This window comes from Plutella xylostella, chromosome 4 (genome assembly GCF_932276165.1).
Source record: "Plutella xylostella chromosome 4, ilPluXylo3.1, whole genome shotgun sequence".
In the NCBI taxonomy this organism is placed as follows: domain Eukaryota; kingdom Metazoa; phylum Arthropoda; class Insecta; order Lepidoptera; family Plutellidae; genus Plutella; species Plutella xylostella.
The window spans coordinates 3,805,499-3,822,200 of record NC_063984.1 but is presented as its reverse complement, the minus strand read 5'-3'; the positions used below and the strand labels follow the sequence as shown (position 1 = coordinate 3,822,200).

General features: G+C 37.7%; 2 protein-coding genes across 3 annotated transcripts; one reads left to right on the top strand and one right to left on the bottom strand.

Moving 5' to 3' along the window:
* The first annotated feature begins 5,704 nt into the window (after positions 1 to 5,704).
* LOC105387796 (uncharacterized protein C18orf19 homolog A) lies at positions 5,705 to 8,990 on the top strand. Of its 2 annotated transcripts, none has more exons than XM_038121083.2 (4): positions 5,705 to 6,199; positions 6,289 to 6,434; positions 6,630 to 6,820; positions 7,381 to 8,990. In XM_038121083.2, the coding sequence occupies exons 1-3, from the start codon at positions 5,787 to 5,789 to the stop codon at positions 6,812 to 6,814; spliced, it is 744 nt and encodes a 247-aa protein (XP_037977011.2). In that variant the 5' UTR covers positions 5,705 to 5,786; the 3' UTR covers positions 6,815 to 6,820; positions 7,381 to 8,990. The 2 variants fall into 2 exon arrangements, with proteins under 2 accessions (XP_037977011.2, XP_011556882.3); XM_011558580.3 differs by having other exon boundaries at positions 6,630 to 6,834.
* On the bottom strand, positions 7,479 to 16,507 carry LOC105387797 (LIM domain-containing protein jub). Its single transcript, XM_048629033.1, has 6 exons — positions 14,779 to 16,507; positions 11,334 to 11,503; positions 10,994 to 11,056; positions 10,538 to 10,703; positions 9,700 to 9,840; positions 7,479 to 9,293 (listed from the first exon to the last, which is right to left on the bottom strand). The coding sequence occupies exons 1-6, from the start codon at positions 16,370 to 16,372 to the stop codon at positions 9,184 to 9,186; spliced, it is 2,244 nt and encodes a 747-aa protein (XP_048484990.1). The 5' UTR covers positions 16,373 to 16,507; the 3' UTR covers positions 7,479 to 9,183.
* Between the last annotated feature and the right edge of the window lie 195 nt (positions 16,508 to 16,702).

The following is a 16,702-nucleotide window of genomic DNA, read 5'->3' as shown; positions in this document are numbered from 1 at the left end:
CACGCACGCATCTCAATCTTAAAAATATTTAATGTTTTAAATAAATATATTGACTTGGTCATCGCACTAAATAATTTAATTAACACGTGTTTCCATGCGATGGCCCAGTCAATATATTTATATAAAACATTAAAGATTTTTAAGATTGAGATGCATGCGTGGATAAGACTTGGTATTACATGGATCTTACAACTTTTTACGAGTTACGAGACTTGGTTTTTTTGACAAGTATTGATTTGATGGGATCTCATTTCTTTTTGTATTTTGTAGACAGTTCTACTTTTTTTTCTTTTCGGTACCTTCTAGGTACGTAGGTGCGTTAACTTAGTTTGGTAGGTACCTACCTACATAAATCGCTAACTTGAGGTAAGAATCAAGAATCTTTGTTTTTGGCTACGTAATGTACGTAATGAATAAACGTAACTTTGATACTTTGTACTGCATCAAACCCTAATTAAATTTCAACCTTAGTGTGCCTTAGTTTCCAATACACAAAGTTCATTGTACATTAAGAAAATTTTACTGTAAGTGGTAGCACTGGTAGCCTGATGTGCTTTGTCCGTAGGTAGGTAATCCATCCTTTGCGGATTTAATTTGCATGACGGGAATTTTTTGCTCGATTTGGCAGGGGCACTACCGTGCGCCTATATTTACTTGATGGGGGCACTGCCGTGCCCCCAGATATGTGATTATGAAATTATTTAAGCAGTTATGTACCTATCTAGAAAACTGGACCAAAATTGAAAAATTTTACTCGAGTTGGTGGTAGTAGAATTTTACTCGACTTCAAATATTTTAGTTTTTTCTTGATTCATACACCAAACACTACTTATATTCCAAATTTGAAGCTTCTAGGTCTACTAGAAGTGCCTTAGAATTTTTATGATCGGTGAGTGAGTGAGTGAGTGAGTCAGTGACAAAATTAAGAAACTTTGACCCGTTATAATTCTTAAACTACTGTTTCAAATTTCATGAAATTTGAAATATACCGTGTCTTTACAATACCTGCATGGTTAGTGAAATTCAGTCTTCTAGTTTTATCCACAACGACGTTTAAGGGGGGGTCGAAAATGGCCTGAATTGCTTCGAGAAAAGGATGGTACGGCCGCGGCCGTGCCGCTTTTTTGCTCGACTTGCCGTGCCCCCAGATAATATACCTAGGTAACTCAACAATAAGTGGTAGTTCGTTAGTTCCCGTCGTCTTCACGGGCGGTCACGATATATCAAACATAATATTATGACGTGATATGAAAGTTTCCACGTTGTGCATGTGACATGCGGTTTAGGTGGCTACACCCGCTACCGCGCCCGCGAGTTTAATATGAACAAGCAGGGTTTACACATCATATCAGTCACGCGTGTTTTGAAACTATACAAGGCCAGAACGCACCCATAGTGTACTAGCACTGTATAGTTTCAAGTGAAAAAAATAAATATTTTACTTGAAAATATACACGATTTGTGCGTACTAATCGCGTATACTTTCAAGTTGGGATTTACGGGTTCCGCTCATCTCGCATAATCTTTATTGACCAAAACTCATTTCGCATAACTCGTATGGTCTAAACTTTTTTGGCCGAACCATCACTTTGCCTAGACTTATGTGGCATAAGGCTCGTTTGGTCTAAAACTCTTTAGGCACAATCTTTAAACACCTAAGTTTCGTTTGCTCAAATTTATGTTCGTCTATGCCTATGTATAATCTTGTTTCTCGTAATGTTATCTTAATAAATAATACATTAAGTATGTAGTAAATGTACAAATTGTGGTATTTTTCTCCTACATCCTGAAAATCACGATATTGTATGATCAAAAAATCGAAAGTTAACGACCAATATAATTATTACAAACCCCATGAGATCGAAACCTAAAAATAGGTGCGACGACGAGCAAAGTGAGGAGGAGCGTGTTAGGTGCACATGTTCATCAAAACCAAAGCGGAGCGCAGCGAAGCGGAGCGGAGCGTTTTCCAAACAGCGGAAACAATACAAGGCAACAGTTTGCGCTATGTAGGGAGACGCTCCGTCAAAGTTAAAGCCAAACGAATATTATTACTTTGTATAAACCTAATAAACCTATGCCATAGCATTATTAGGCTATTCAAGATTTGGCCATACCATTATTAGGCTAAACAATGTTATGCGAAATAACTTTTTACTAAACGAGATTTATGCCATACGATTTTCGGCGTAACGAGACTTTGACCAAACGTTACTATGCAATACGAGATTAGGCAAATAAATCTTATGCCAAAAAAGGTAGAACCGGGATTTACTGAATCGTACTTGAAAATATACATTGCTATTACGCATATTGCTTGATTGGCGTACTTGTCGCATATAATTTATACCTACATGCTGATTCTAATTTACTTAACTATTTCGGTAAATGTAAATGACTACAATTGACTTGTTCTGCCTGTCATACCTATATAATGATAATAAATGACGATGAACAAGCTCTAATTTGATAAATTGATATTTATAGCAATCATACTTGCAAGTAAGCATACCTACTAATATCTTACTGTTTAAATGAATTAAGAGTAATACTTACTACACTCCTGAACGGATAAGAATAGCTTAATGACGCCGTCGGCAATATTAAAGTGCATTTAACAGCACATCAAAATATTATTATAACCAACTAAAATAGTAAATTTTGATCAAATTTTAAATTTAGTGGTTTATAAAAATTAGGGTCATTTGGTGTTGACTTTTTGCTACTTGGACTTATTCATTGCTCGTGAGTGTAGTAGGTATGTTGGACACACACACACACACACACACGCACGCACACATACACAGACACACACGCGCTCACAGACACCCACACACTGGTTATAAAATTAATTTAAATTATTATTTGATTTTGTGTTCTATTTTTGTTTATTTACCAGTAAGGCCCTAATCTGGAAGAGAACTGTCTTCTGAAATACAAATTTTTATCTAGTTAGGAAAACAGTGCTCAATATACTTTGTACGTATGTTTTTGGTGAAATAAATAAATCTTTAAATCTTTTTTTTTTAATCTTTTTTTTAGAGCGGTGGTAGCTCAGTCGGGTAAGCGCCCGCTTCTCACGCAAGAGATGCGGGTTCGATCCCGGCGCTGACATGTGCCAATGAGTTCTTTTAACTTAAGTACAATGTATACCATCGCTCTTACGGTGAAGGAAAACATCGTGAGGAAACCTGCATATCTAGATTTAGCACATCTAGATATGTGAACCCACCAACCCACAGTGGGCCAGCGTGGTGGGAAATGGTCCAAGCTTAGGAAGGCAGTTTAGACCTTGGGGATATGCACAAAGGTTCCACTCGAGAGAGCCAGGTGCAGGTACTTACACCCCCACAGAGAATATAATAGAATATAAGTAATATAATAATCTTTTTTTAAATAGACATATTTTTCATCAAGTTTTGAATTCACCGTAATTGTCTTTTATGAATTGTTCTACACCCTCTTATGAGATAATTTTTACTTTTAACAACAGTTCTACAGTTTAATATCAATTTACTCTTTAACTTATGGTGTAAACAAAAAACACGTTACGAAATTAATGCCAAGTGCGGAATGATGATGCAATGTTTAGAAAGCAATGGACTTTATTACTATTTCGCATGAAAGAAAGAGAGAGCAACAATTCAAAAGGGCTAGCTGGTAACTAATCACGTATAGTTTCAAGTGCTCGCATTGCCGCTTGGCGCTTGAAAATATACACGATTAGTACGCAGTGGTAACTGCTGCAGTATATTTTCAAGCCATAATTTTGGCCCAACTTACTTGAAAATATACGCGATTAGTGCGTAATGGCCTTGTATACTTTCAAGTAAATCATGGCACCATTTTAATTTGAAAATATACGCGAGCAGTCCCAACCTCTGCGTTCTGGCCTTGTATAGTTTCAAAACACGCATCAGTCACATCACATCCACAAGGTGTGTAAGTGCACTGCACAGTATAGACTATAGATAATTAACTAGATAGAGATTATGTAAAACCTCAACTACAATATGTACGTACCTACTCAACAACACAATCTCGACGATCTCGACTTGATATATTATGTTTTCCTCATCCAATGCGTCCAACTCTAGCGGCTACGTTCAGGCGACGCTACGTTTGTCTTTTCATGAGATAGCTCAGGTGTTGCGGCTGTGGGTGTTCAGCGGAGGATTTCCCGTCTTTGCTGCGCTATGCAGTAGAATACGAATATTATTTATTTATTTATTAGAGTCAATATTAAGTTAGCGCCTTGTTAATGTGTTACAAGACGAAGTTCGGACTTGCCAGCCACATAAGAGCACATAATGGACTGTTGTCGGATACGACGAAGAGGTCATCATCTATGGGCACACTCGAGTCCACGTTGTTCTATGATAGGAAATATGAAGTCTTTTCAAAAACTGGATCGATCGGTACTAGATGGCGGACGTACCCGGGGTATAGCTGAACATAAAAGAGTAGAGAATAATTGAGGGCGTGGCAATCTAAGAAAGTGGCCACACTATTATAGTATAGAAAACGGACAAAAGTATCACGATACTTTAGCAGAAAAAATCAAAACGAGAAATGTTTCAAATATTTACTAATTATAAAATGCCACTTTTTGGAGAGGTTTATGTTAAGAGAAGAAATTAGTAGGGGAGAGGGGGGCAGTCTTGAATGAATTTCATTAAATCAAATCAACTGTAACTTTTATTTCATTGTGTATTTCATAATGTTTTTTTGCACTGAAACACGTGTTGGTTATCCCATTATGTAATTACTATAGGAGAAAAGTGATAGTATCACACATCGATATTTTATTACAGTTTTTTCTTGCTCAGGAAAAAGTTCAAATGTGCCCCGGCAATTCTTCTAAAACTGTGTTTACCGATTTTCCTGCAACAAATTATTTAATTGGTCAGAAAAGCAGTGACTTGCAAATTATTATGTCTGGGGAATTTATACCGACACATATTCTTACACATATTTTTACAATATTTACTCTAACACGGAGAGACCGACACACATAGACACCTACAGCTGTAAAACTTATCGATACCCTTTTTGAGTCAGGGGTTAGTAAAAAAGTATCTAGACCTGATGTTTTAACAACATTAGCATCCAGACCCTGATGTCATGTAACGTTTGACACTAGTATTTTCTAACCTCTATAAGAATAACAAATACACATTGAAAGGCATTCTATTACATCAAAATAGTACTTTTTTACAAGAAATATAAGCAATGTATGTTAATGGTTAGAAATTAAGTACCTACTCACCAGTATAAAACGCTGCTGTTTCATAAACATCGTATATATTGACTAATACTTCTTCAGCCTCATTCTCCGCCAAATATCGTAGGTAAACGCTGTAAATCATCTGTCTAGCTTCGCTGCGAATGCTTTTATTCATTTTCACCTCGTGAACAAACTCAACAATCCACAAAACTCCAAAATGAAGCAAAATTCGATTTGTTTATACAGGAACAGGGAGAGTTTGACATTCAAACCATAGAAACAGACCACAAATCACGAGTTTTTTTTTATTGCCAGGTTTAAATCTGTTTAGTTCCAAAAACATTAATCTCTACTCTTTTGTGTTCAGCTATAGAAGCGCGAGACCATCAGTTATTATTCCGAGCTTGGCAGTTACTACTCTGTGGGGGTAACCTTAATCTGTGATTTGACGTTAGCGTTTTGACAAATGACATTGACATATTTTGGTTCTTCAGTTTGTCACGTTGAGTTGATTTTTTAGCCAAAATTTCGTACATTTTTAGTAAAAAATGAATGGTTAATGGACAGATTTGTAGAAAAGTTATACAGAAACGTAAATATGTCCCTTATTCACAGAGTTTTAAACAGGAATTGTATATATTCGCCGCTATTTAAAACAGTGAGATGTTCGAATGCTCTTCAAAATTGTCCTCTACGGATACGATCAAGTGATCTCTGTTACAAGATTTCATCACACCAGTGTAATGTTAAATTATTACCTTTATATTCATCATCATCAGTGTCACTAAGAACTCTTACATCGCAGAATGACAATACCGACAAGACGAAGAAAGATAATCAGAAAGAGGTTAAGAAACCTGGTCTCATACAGAGATTCAAGCAAATGTCTAGGGATTACTGGTACGTTCTTCTTCCCGTGCACGGAGTGACATGTCTACTTTGGTATGGTGGCTTCTATTACTTAGTGAGAAGGTAAAGTTTTTTTTTCATTTAAGTATTAAATTTAAATATTTTTTTATTGAATTTTTATGCTTACTATATCTGTCTTATAACTGTTTCAGTGGCGTGGATGTAATAGCCCTCCTGGAGTATGTGGGAGTGACGGAGAAGCTGCTACAGCCACTCAGAGAGTCCAAGGCGGGGTACTTTGCTCTAGCGTTTGCTTGTTATAAGATTGCCTCTCCTCTTAGATATGCTGTTACTGTTGGTGAGAGTGTAATTATACTTATAAAAAAATATTTCTGTTAAAAAATAACCATATCATTAAATTTAATTCTATGTTTGTTGATGAGTAATGTTTGCAGAAAGTTAACCATATTTTTTACTTGTGGTATACAGTATATTTTTAACTAATAGAATACTTGTTGCCTTATTACAATGACTAATTGAAATATATTTTCAGGTGTGACAACATTAGCTTTGAGAAAGTTAATAGCCCTAGGCTTAATAAAACCAGTACCATCCTCCCAACGTCTCAAAGAAATGATGCAAGAGAAGAAAGATAATCTACAAGAACGGTATCAGGAGAGCAAGCAGACTTACAAGGATCAGTTAAAGGAATTTAAGGACAAAGTTAAAAAAATGTGATAGCAAGTGTGTACAATATAGTGAGTCTATTTGTCTAAGATGCATGTCACAATCAACTTGAAATAATAATTTATTGCCATGCTTCCCTAATGTAATGTGGTCTTACTAAAATAGTATGATTCATAAATTTAAAAAAAAAACTGTAGATCTGTTCATTTGCATGCATGTGCGAGGGACATTTTTGAAATACTAAAACTAAAGCTAGTGAGATGTAGAGACACTAATTCAGAATAACTAAGCATTCTAAATAGATTCTCATAAAACTCTTGATGGAAAATTTAGAACATGCACAAAGTAATGTGTAAATAGAAAGTTCAAAATGATAAGTTTATTGAATGCTGCACAGAAACTATAGTATATTATTCTTTGATCATTTTAAATGCATTGTAAGATATCACTATACTGAATATATTTTAAGAAGTTTTCTATATATGCCTATGAGGATTTTTAAATAAGTTTTAATGTTCTGGCTGTAGATATAGAGGTTTTTTAACATGTTAAGAAATGAACTATCATATCCGAGTTTTATTTTGACGAAATACCTGAGCAGGATCTTATTTTTACAGGTACTTTGGAAACTAGTCATGTAAATTGAAGAAAATCGCCGCTCCACTCTGTGACGTAGATTGTTAAGTGATTCTATTGTTACAATTTAAACATGTTAATATTTTGAATGATTTATTGTTTAAAAAGTATTTAAATAATAAAAGTATTCCTTAACAAAATCTGCTCTATCTTATATGATGTAGGTATCAAATAATCACATTTTAAATCAAAATTTACAAATATTAATGAACTAAATATAACTGTTTTAAGTACAAACAATACAGTACTTAACTGGAATGCTTCAGTTTGTACATTACAAACTCATAGTGTACTTATTTATATTAAAATGTGTAAATGCATTTTATAACATGGGCCATTTTATCATTTCACTTTAGATGAATGACAACAGTACAAACCTTTTAGGAGAAACATTTTGGCAATTCCTTACGTTTAGTGAGTAATAATTATTTTCAAAACATTGGAAATTCATGTATTTACCACATATGTCAAGATGTTCTTCCTTTATATACATTCTATGAATATAATCAAATCCCGGTACAATTATTATTAAATGCAATACTTCTACAATTAACATACAATATAATTATAAAGCAGGTATTTCATAATATTTTATCCAATTCCTATTAGTTTCTAAATGTTATGTATGGCAGACATATTTTGAACCATATCCGTAAATATAAAGCCGTGTATGCTTACAGCCGCATTAGTCTTTAAATTATTACATTATGATGAGCATTTAGGTAAAAATGTATGTTACGAAATTTCAAACACATACATATTCTATTCTGAATAACGCTGATTCATAGAGATATTAACTATTACAGTTACAAATAAATAAATGCCATGTCATTTTGATGTGAAGCTTCGATAACAGTGATTTAAAAATACTAAAACTTGTTCTATAATGATCACAATGGAACAGGCATCAATCTGTTTGTTATTAGGTTTTAGTTACCAGTTATGATATTATAACAATCATAGACTACTATTTATACAGAAATGATACCATTTTCACACTAGTGTTTGGGGTTCTGGCAGTGACAGCTTAATTTTTAGCGTGAGATGCATGAATTCGTTGGAGTTGGTATTCAAGAAATAAAATTTACTATAAGTTACACTTTTTTAACAGATATACATAAAATTATAACATTACTTATAATTTATGTCTAAAACAGTATATTTCTAATATCAAATCTTAAAGAGTTTTAGCCTCCATTTAACGAGTGCTAACTTGTCCTCTCTTCAAACATCACAATAACTAATTTGTATAACATTACTTTTGTGAAACGTCGAGGGCTAAACCTCATTGTCATGGTATAAAATAATCCATTATTAAAGCAATTTTAGAGCCTTTATTTTCATAGTTATGCAATCAGAGCTACACACGTCAACATAATTAAAGATTAAATGTTAATAAAGTTCTTCTATTCCTAGGCAAAATGCGCGTACCTTATACAGGTGTAATAATTATAAATGTATAGATAACGGTTAATATATCACTGCATGTGGCCGCTGTAGCCATAGTCCTAACTCCTTCCTTATTGATATAAATCTGCTCAATACGTAAGCGTTTTCAGAGGGGTAACCCAATACCACTTTTAGTCGCGCGCTTAGAAACCACCACTGCGCTTCCATACATAACCAAGTCTATAAGACTTTATGAGTTAAAAAGGTGAATGCGACTGTTTCGATACCAATTAGTTTCTCATTGCTCATTCTAATGGTAAAAAAATTGGCATTAGGTTACCTTCTGACTTAGCTCGCTAATAATCGTCATCATCACCTATAGTTACCACGCCCGGCTACCCCATGTACTGGTAGGAGGCGGGCGACAGGCGCGGCGGCTGCGCCAGCCCCGGCCCGCCCGACGCGCCGATGGTGGTCAGGTGGCACGCGCGGCACATCAGCTTGCCTGGGGAATATGAGTAATGCTGTTTTGTAGGAATATCGAATATAGGATGATTCTTCTGAAACCTTATGTTATGACTAATCAGGTGAGTCCAATAGGCAGGAAAATCTTTTAGGGTGCACAAAATAAGCTAACCCAAGTACCTATGCAAAAATCTGAAACGTCCGGCGCATCTTGGACTGTCGGCGATTAACAACGTGACAAAAGATATCCGTCGCGCTCGCTCTTGAGGCTGCGGGATATGAGTGAGTGCGATACAAAAAGTTTGTCACGTCTTAATAGCGCCGGTGCTAGCCATTCAGACTGGGCAATCCTTTCATCGCGACAACAAACGCTAGTCCAGCTCTAGTGTCACTGACAGAAGAACACCATCTAGATCGTCAGCTTGTTATTCAAAAACAGTCCTTACCGGCTAAAGGATAGCACCGCTTGTCGGGCTCGTCGGTGAGCTGCATGCCGCACACGCAGCACATGTAGCAATCCACGTGGAAGTCCCGGTCCATGGACACCACGCGCACTGTCTCGTCCGTGCCCTCTACTGGGGTTATACCTGAAAACAAACACAAAATGTATTAGTCTTCTTCCTGTTTATTTAAAAACTTTATTGTATACAAAATGCCTACATGGGTACAATAAAAAGATGGCGATTTAAACTAAACTATTATACAAGGGCGGACTTATCACCTAAACGCGATCTCTTCCAGTCAACCCTGAAGGTAAGGAGACAAGTCAAAATTTATGTTTCTTCATGGTTATGGTGTCGATGGCAACTAAAAAGAACATGCCATGCATGATGGTAAACAGCTATCCGTTAGAGAGTGTGAAAGGTAACACAATACATCGTAAATAAGACGACTTGGACGTAGAAAATAATAGCATTACAGCACTTATTTCACATGACCTAAAAAGTTTCCGGTAGCTAGGATTTCCTATAAGTATAATGTGTTATTCTGAATATACCAGCTGTATAATGCTCGATGAAATGTATTCTGATGTACATATAAGATGGAATGATCAACAAACACTCACAATCTTTCGCATTGATAAAATTATATTCTACTAATATTATAAAAGGCGAAAGTTCGTGAGTAGGTACCTATATGTTTGTAACTTTAATGATTTTTTTGGGATTTTAATGCTGACACCCTGGATTAACACATAGGATTTTTATCACGGAATTCCCACGGGAAAATCATTTAAGGCGGAGCGAAGCTCGCGGGTATAGCTATTAGTAATATAAGTAGTACCTTTCCCGCAGCTAGCGCACTTGGGCGCGAACATGCGGTGGTAGTCGTTGACGCAGTAGATCTTGTTGTCCACGTCCACGGTGAACGGCACGCCGTCCAGGCACTCGTTGCACACGCAGCAGCGGAAGCAGCCCGGGTGGTACGACTTGCCCATCGCTTGGAGAATCTGGGAAGGAAAGTATTGTATTTTTTTTTTACAAAATTTACGCTTTTTTCGTCTCTGTATAGTTTAGGATTCTGATAGCAAACTCTTACAGTCACTTTAAGACCCAGGCAACAAAAGATGTAGAGGTTACGCCCAACGGTTGTCTACGCATCGCCACAACATGGTTGGGAAGCAGTCAAAGTAGGTGTTTGTGTATGTTTGCTTTTATTATAAGAGTCTTTACAACACTAGAAGTGTTGGTAATTAGATTATAGTGTAGTGAGTAGAGTTTATATAGTTTTAGTACTTACCATTTCCATAATGAGATGACCACAAATAGCACACTTCTCGGCGGTTTGTTGGAAGCCAGAATACTGAAACATAATATATTACATTATCTAAAATATGTTTGTTTTCCAAAATCCTTCAGACACTTGCTGTGTAGGGATGAAGAAGCAGAATATAGTGTAGTAGAGTGAATGGAGGAGACCGGCACTCCTCTTGATAGAGTTGTCTAGCAGTGGATGATTAATATTAGCTGATGATGGTAACAAACATCAAATCAAAAGTATTGTTAGTTTATGTAGATCAAATCAGGCTCAAACACTCCGTATTCACAAGAAAAATCATTCACTATATTCTTATCCTTACCAAGTAGTCCTCTTCACAGTAGACCTTCCCGTGCACATTGTAGAATGCCTTGCCGCGGAGCGCGCGCCCGCACGAGCAGCAGATGAAGCAGTTGGTGTGGTACAGGTTGCCCATGGCCTGGCACGCCTGCCCCGCGCCCGTCACGCCCGCGCCACACGTGTGGCAGATTCCTACACACAGTCACACATGCTTTAGATGGTTGAGCAAATAACTAGTTAATGCAGTTCACTAGGATATATGTAAGATTTATATGCCGTACTAGAAGGGTTATCTATCAGAAAGCATAATTTTTTTGTTATTAAGGGCCCGTACAGGGTGACGTGCCGCGCCAATTTTGGGTTTTCAATGCTCTTCACACAGCACACGCAGTGACACGCACACATGTAAGTTTGCACAGTGGGTCGATAAACTTTTACTCGCCAACTTTATTGACAATTATGTTCAAGTACATTTTGGGTGATTTTAGGGTAAGTAAGTATAATTCTTACTTACACTGGTAGGCACCAGGAAAGAGTAGAAATTAATAGGGGTGCCACTTTACTCTATACTCGGAACCCGATTAGCTTTCTCAAACAAATGTGGTATTTACTTGTACAAAGGTAACTACAAGTATTAAAGTGTAGATAATAAGTTTCGGGCATCCTCCAGCCAACTGAACCCCGACGACAAAGCAAAGTAAATACATAGTGTCGCAAAAGGGCTATACTAAGCCAAAAGGGGATGACTCAAGTGGTCATTCTGAACAACTTTTGTTCTACGAGATTTGCAAATTTGCGAAAAAAAATATTCGTTTTCCATGGTAAAAAGTCACATGTCCAACAAAGTTTCTATGAAAAAGGTTTTGTTTTGTTAATTTCCAAAACTCGTAGAGCAAAAGTTCAGAATGACCCCCTGTCTTACTCCTTTTTACCCGACTGCCGAAGGAGGAGGGTATTGTTTTTTGATTGTATGTATATATGTTTGTCTGTTTCTTTGTTCCCTCCTGTAGCCTAAACGGCTTGATAGATTTTGATGTATGAGGTATTGTTAGAAGCGTATTGATGGCGCGATGGTTATGTGGCTATGTGACGTTCCATTAAAATGTACATAGCGCCCAATAGAGGACATAACGTGATGATCGAAAAAATAATAATTCAACTTTGCCGTGTAAGGTATCAAATGAAAGGGCTTGATTTTCACATTACAAAAATATGCATATTGAAGGTATTTAAATAACAACACCAAAATTATTGAAATAAAAAATGATCATGAACTACTGACGTAAAATTTCATAAAATGAAAACTATTAAAAAGTCACAAATAAAAAAATACAATTATAAACAAACGAAAAACCCGACTGTACGCTAAAAACATGAAAACAAGTCCCAATGTTAATGGAAAGTATCGCAGGCGGGGACCAACTTGACCGCCACTCAAGGCCGTTTTCTAAGTAACATTCAGCTAAATGGTGAACCCTCTGCTGGTCCCCGCCTACGATACTTTCCATTAACATTGGGACTTGTTTTCATCTTTTTAGCGTGCAGTCGGGTTTTTTGTTTGTTTATAATTTGTTCAGTACTATATACCGCTTTTTCAATACCTGTAAGTACATTTTTTGGTAGCAGCATAATATTTTTAATTAATTTTAGGGTTTCGAACGTCAAAAGAAAAAAAGCAACCGTTATAGGATCTCTTTGTTGTCCGTCTGTCTGACTGACTGTTTGTCACCGCCCTTTTTCTCAGAAACGGGTAAAGATATCAAGCTGATATTTCGCATAGATGGGGAGTACCCCAAAAAAAATATTATGGTATTCCCTGTCCCACACAAGTAAATTGGGGCTTATATTTTTTCCAGTTATTTTGATGTGTATCGTTTTTTTTCTTTGTTGTTTTGTACAAGTATGTGTTTCTTTTCTTTAAATCTGTATTTTTTTGTTGTTGCTGTCTATGTGTCGTATAAATGTATCTTTATCTTCAAATCACGCCATCTATCGTTTGTTTTTTTTGTGGCTACTGTCTATAGAAGAAATTCCGTCATTAACAATTTTACGTTACGAATTTATTTTTACATTTTCGTGGAGAACCAACAGCATTTTGTTAATAAATAATTATTACTTATGAACACATAACAACTTGATGCCATTAACAGAATGAACTTAGAAAACCCAGTAAACCTAACACAGAGGAAAAATAAAATCTCTTTCTATCTCTCTGAAAAACATACTTAATAGCCCAAACTCGATGCTTTTCTATTCTATTCTATTCTCTGTGGGGGTGTAAGTACCTGCACCTGGCTCTCTCGAGTGGAACCTTTGTGCATATCCCCAAGGTCTAAACTGCCTTCCTAAGCTTGGACCATTTCCCCACCACGCTGGTCCACTGCGGGTTGGTGGGTTCACATATTTAAATTTGCTAGATCTAGATATGCAGGTTTCCTCACGATGTTTTCCTTCACCGTAAGAGCGATGGTATACATTGTACTTAAGTTAAAAGAACTCATTGGTACATGTCAGCGCCGGGATCGAACCCGCATCTCTGGCGTGAGAAGCGGGCGCTTACCCGACTGAGCTACCACCGCTCGATGCTTTTAGCTATTAACATCTTTGAAATAAAATTGAGCCACCACCGTGTTACTGCCCTCATCAGATCCTCACGAGACCATACCTCAACCAGCACCAAGAGACTGTATTTTTGATCCCTAACCTAATGTTCGTGCGTATTGTCATCAGTTAGATCCATTCGCTATATTCCTGCTCCTCATCAGACCTTTACGAGACTGTAATGTAAGATCTATCATGTCATGCCCACTATCTAATTTAATTTAATGTATTGAATATACTGGAAGAATTATGCTTCCTCAATTTCAAATCAAATTATGTTGGTGTCATAAAAGTTGAAAAAGTGCAATGACAACCAATGTGCAGTGATTTTGTATCTGTACACGATAAGATCGCGAGCTGTCAGTGCTGCCTAAACCGACGTGACCCTTCTTTGGAGGCCAGCGGCCAACTGAGTCAAACGTCACTTGTGTTTATGATTTTATAACACAGAAAGCCGCCATAGATATTTGTATGAAGATTTGAGGGAAAAAAATTGCTTAAGTTTGGGATTAATTTACACAAAATAAGTGTGTGTTTATTAAAAAAACAAGGTATTTAGCGCCTAGTCCAAGCCTTGAACTTTATAATATGATAAAAATCATATGAAAATTCTTGATAATTACGACACAGTTGTTACAATACGGGAGTGTGATTTTCTGGTCTTTCGTCATATTCTGAATTTTATTTACAGTTATCCATAGGCATTTACTTGAATTCGAATCATTCAGCACCTAGCTAGACTCTTCGGCTACCTGTGTGATTTTTTTCAAGGTTGTAGAGCATCGTTTACTACATAATTCTATGACAATGCCAACCCTCGATTACCCCTTGCTGACCCTTAAATGTTATTTATTTGTTAAACTTACCAAAATATTCTCCTTCCTCATCCTGTCTTTCCATTTCTTCTTCTAGCTGTCTAGTGAGTTCCTCGATCTTGCGCTGGGCCTCACTGGGGCCCGGCGGGCGCGGCGGTGTGATGCTGTATGGCAGCAGACTCTTGCCACGCCCCCCAGAGCCCCGAGATCCTCCAGACAATTGTGACACTGAACTTGGTGTAGGACTAGGTGCTGGGGACTGGGCCGGAGAGTAAGTTGTTAGCCCAGATACTAAATGTCTGGAACTTATTGACTCAGAAGCCAGTGACACATTGTCTCGTCCTGCTGCAGTCACTGCCGACACGGAGGAGCCTCCAGTCATACAGACATAGTCTGAACCATTTGTGTCTTCAATAATATGCATTTTACTATTTACCACAGTGGGCTTCACATTATAGCTACCATTCATTGGCTTGTCCTTACTCATACTACTGGAAACTGGAGGTTTTGCATGGTAGAACTTAGGGGCAGCAGAAGTAGCAGTCTGCACCTCAGTGGCTATGTTAGCTTTAGGCCTTTGAGCACTGGGAGCTATGGAGGCATACACAGCTGTAGAAGGAACTGGAGCAACCTTTTTTAAAGTGTTTTCTTTGTTTACTAGCATGCTCACATCTGAGTATTTAGGTGGAGCCGACTTCATAATAGTGTAATCACTACCCGGGTTCTCATGTGTAACATTATAGGGAGGAGGGGGTGGGACATCATTGATTCCTTTGTCATTCATTGACATTTGTGACATACTCCTGCTGCTGGCAATATGGGGCACCTGGGGCCCAGGGACTGATCCTTGTTGAATGTACCTCTGATCATTAATTGCTTGTGATGGTTTAAAGTCACTTTTCTTTCCTGGTTCAGCACATAGCATATTCTCATAGACTGAGGGGTTGACAAGCTTGACCTTAGAGCTGACGGGCACCTGGGGCTGCGCCTTGCTGTAGCGCGTGTCGTAGTAGTTGTCGGTGGGCGGCGGCGGTGTTGGCTGGTAAAGGGGGTGGTCACAGGGCGGGGGCGCGGGCTGGTACAGGCGCTCGCCGGGCGGTGCGGGCTGGTAGGGGCCGCCGGGAGCCGCGGGGCCTGCCTGGTACAGCTGGTGGTAGAAGGGCGGCGGCGCCGGCCGCTGGTCGCCGTAGTACTCTACGTTCTCGTACACTGGGGGCACGAACTGCTGGCTCGGCGGGGCTACAGGAATCTCATACAGATCGTCGGTCTGATAACTGAGCGACCTCTGCGATAGTGAGTCGATAGAACGTGTCGGACTGCCAGAGATAGAAGCACTGTTTATATCACGTTTGTTGCTCGACACTATTGTTTCCACACGTTTTGGTGTGGCAAACTTGGAGGATGCAATCACATTGGAGCGCTCGTAGAAGCTATAGTCCTGGCGATTATTTTGCGTGCCGTTATCCAACACAAAGCTCTCGATCGCGCCCACTGGCCGTGATTTGCTGAGGGTGTTATTTGTTTTCGAAGTTGCAACGCTGTGCGCCTGCTCAGTACCGTCCTCCTCATTGTTGGATATTTTCAAATCTTGGAGCCCAAGTATACAACGCTGGTCTTCAGCGTTATTTCTCCTTGAGGGATCCATTTTTATAACTAAAACAAATCAGAAAAGCAAGATAACTATCACTAACACACTTTGTAATTGTAGTGAATCATCTTTACAAAAAAATTATCGAAACTTGATTTTCTTCTCGCTTGCCATCAAAAAACCAAACACACAATGCGTTGTGAAATTGATTTTAATAAATTAAATACAAACTTATTCTGTATTTTTAATATGATCTCAATGATAAATTTAAATTAGATTTTGAACACAACTACAAAAAAGTCCTTGTTTTGAGGATTAAAGCATTGTTGCGTAGGAAAAGTTTCATTATGTTTATAATTTTCTTTTCATTCTATTCTGTGTACATGG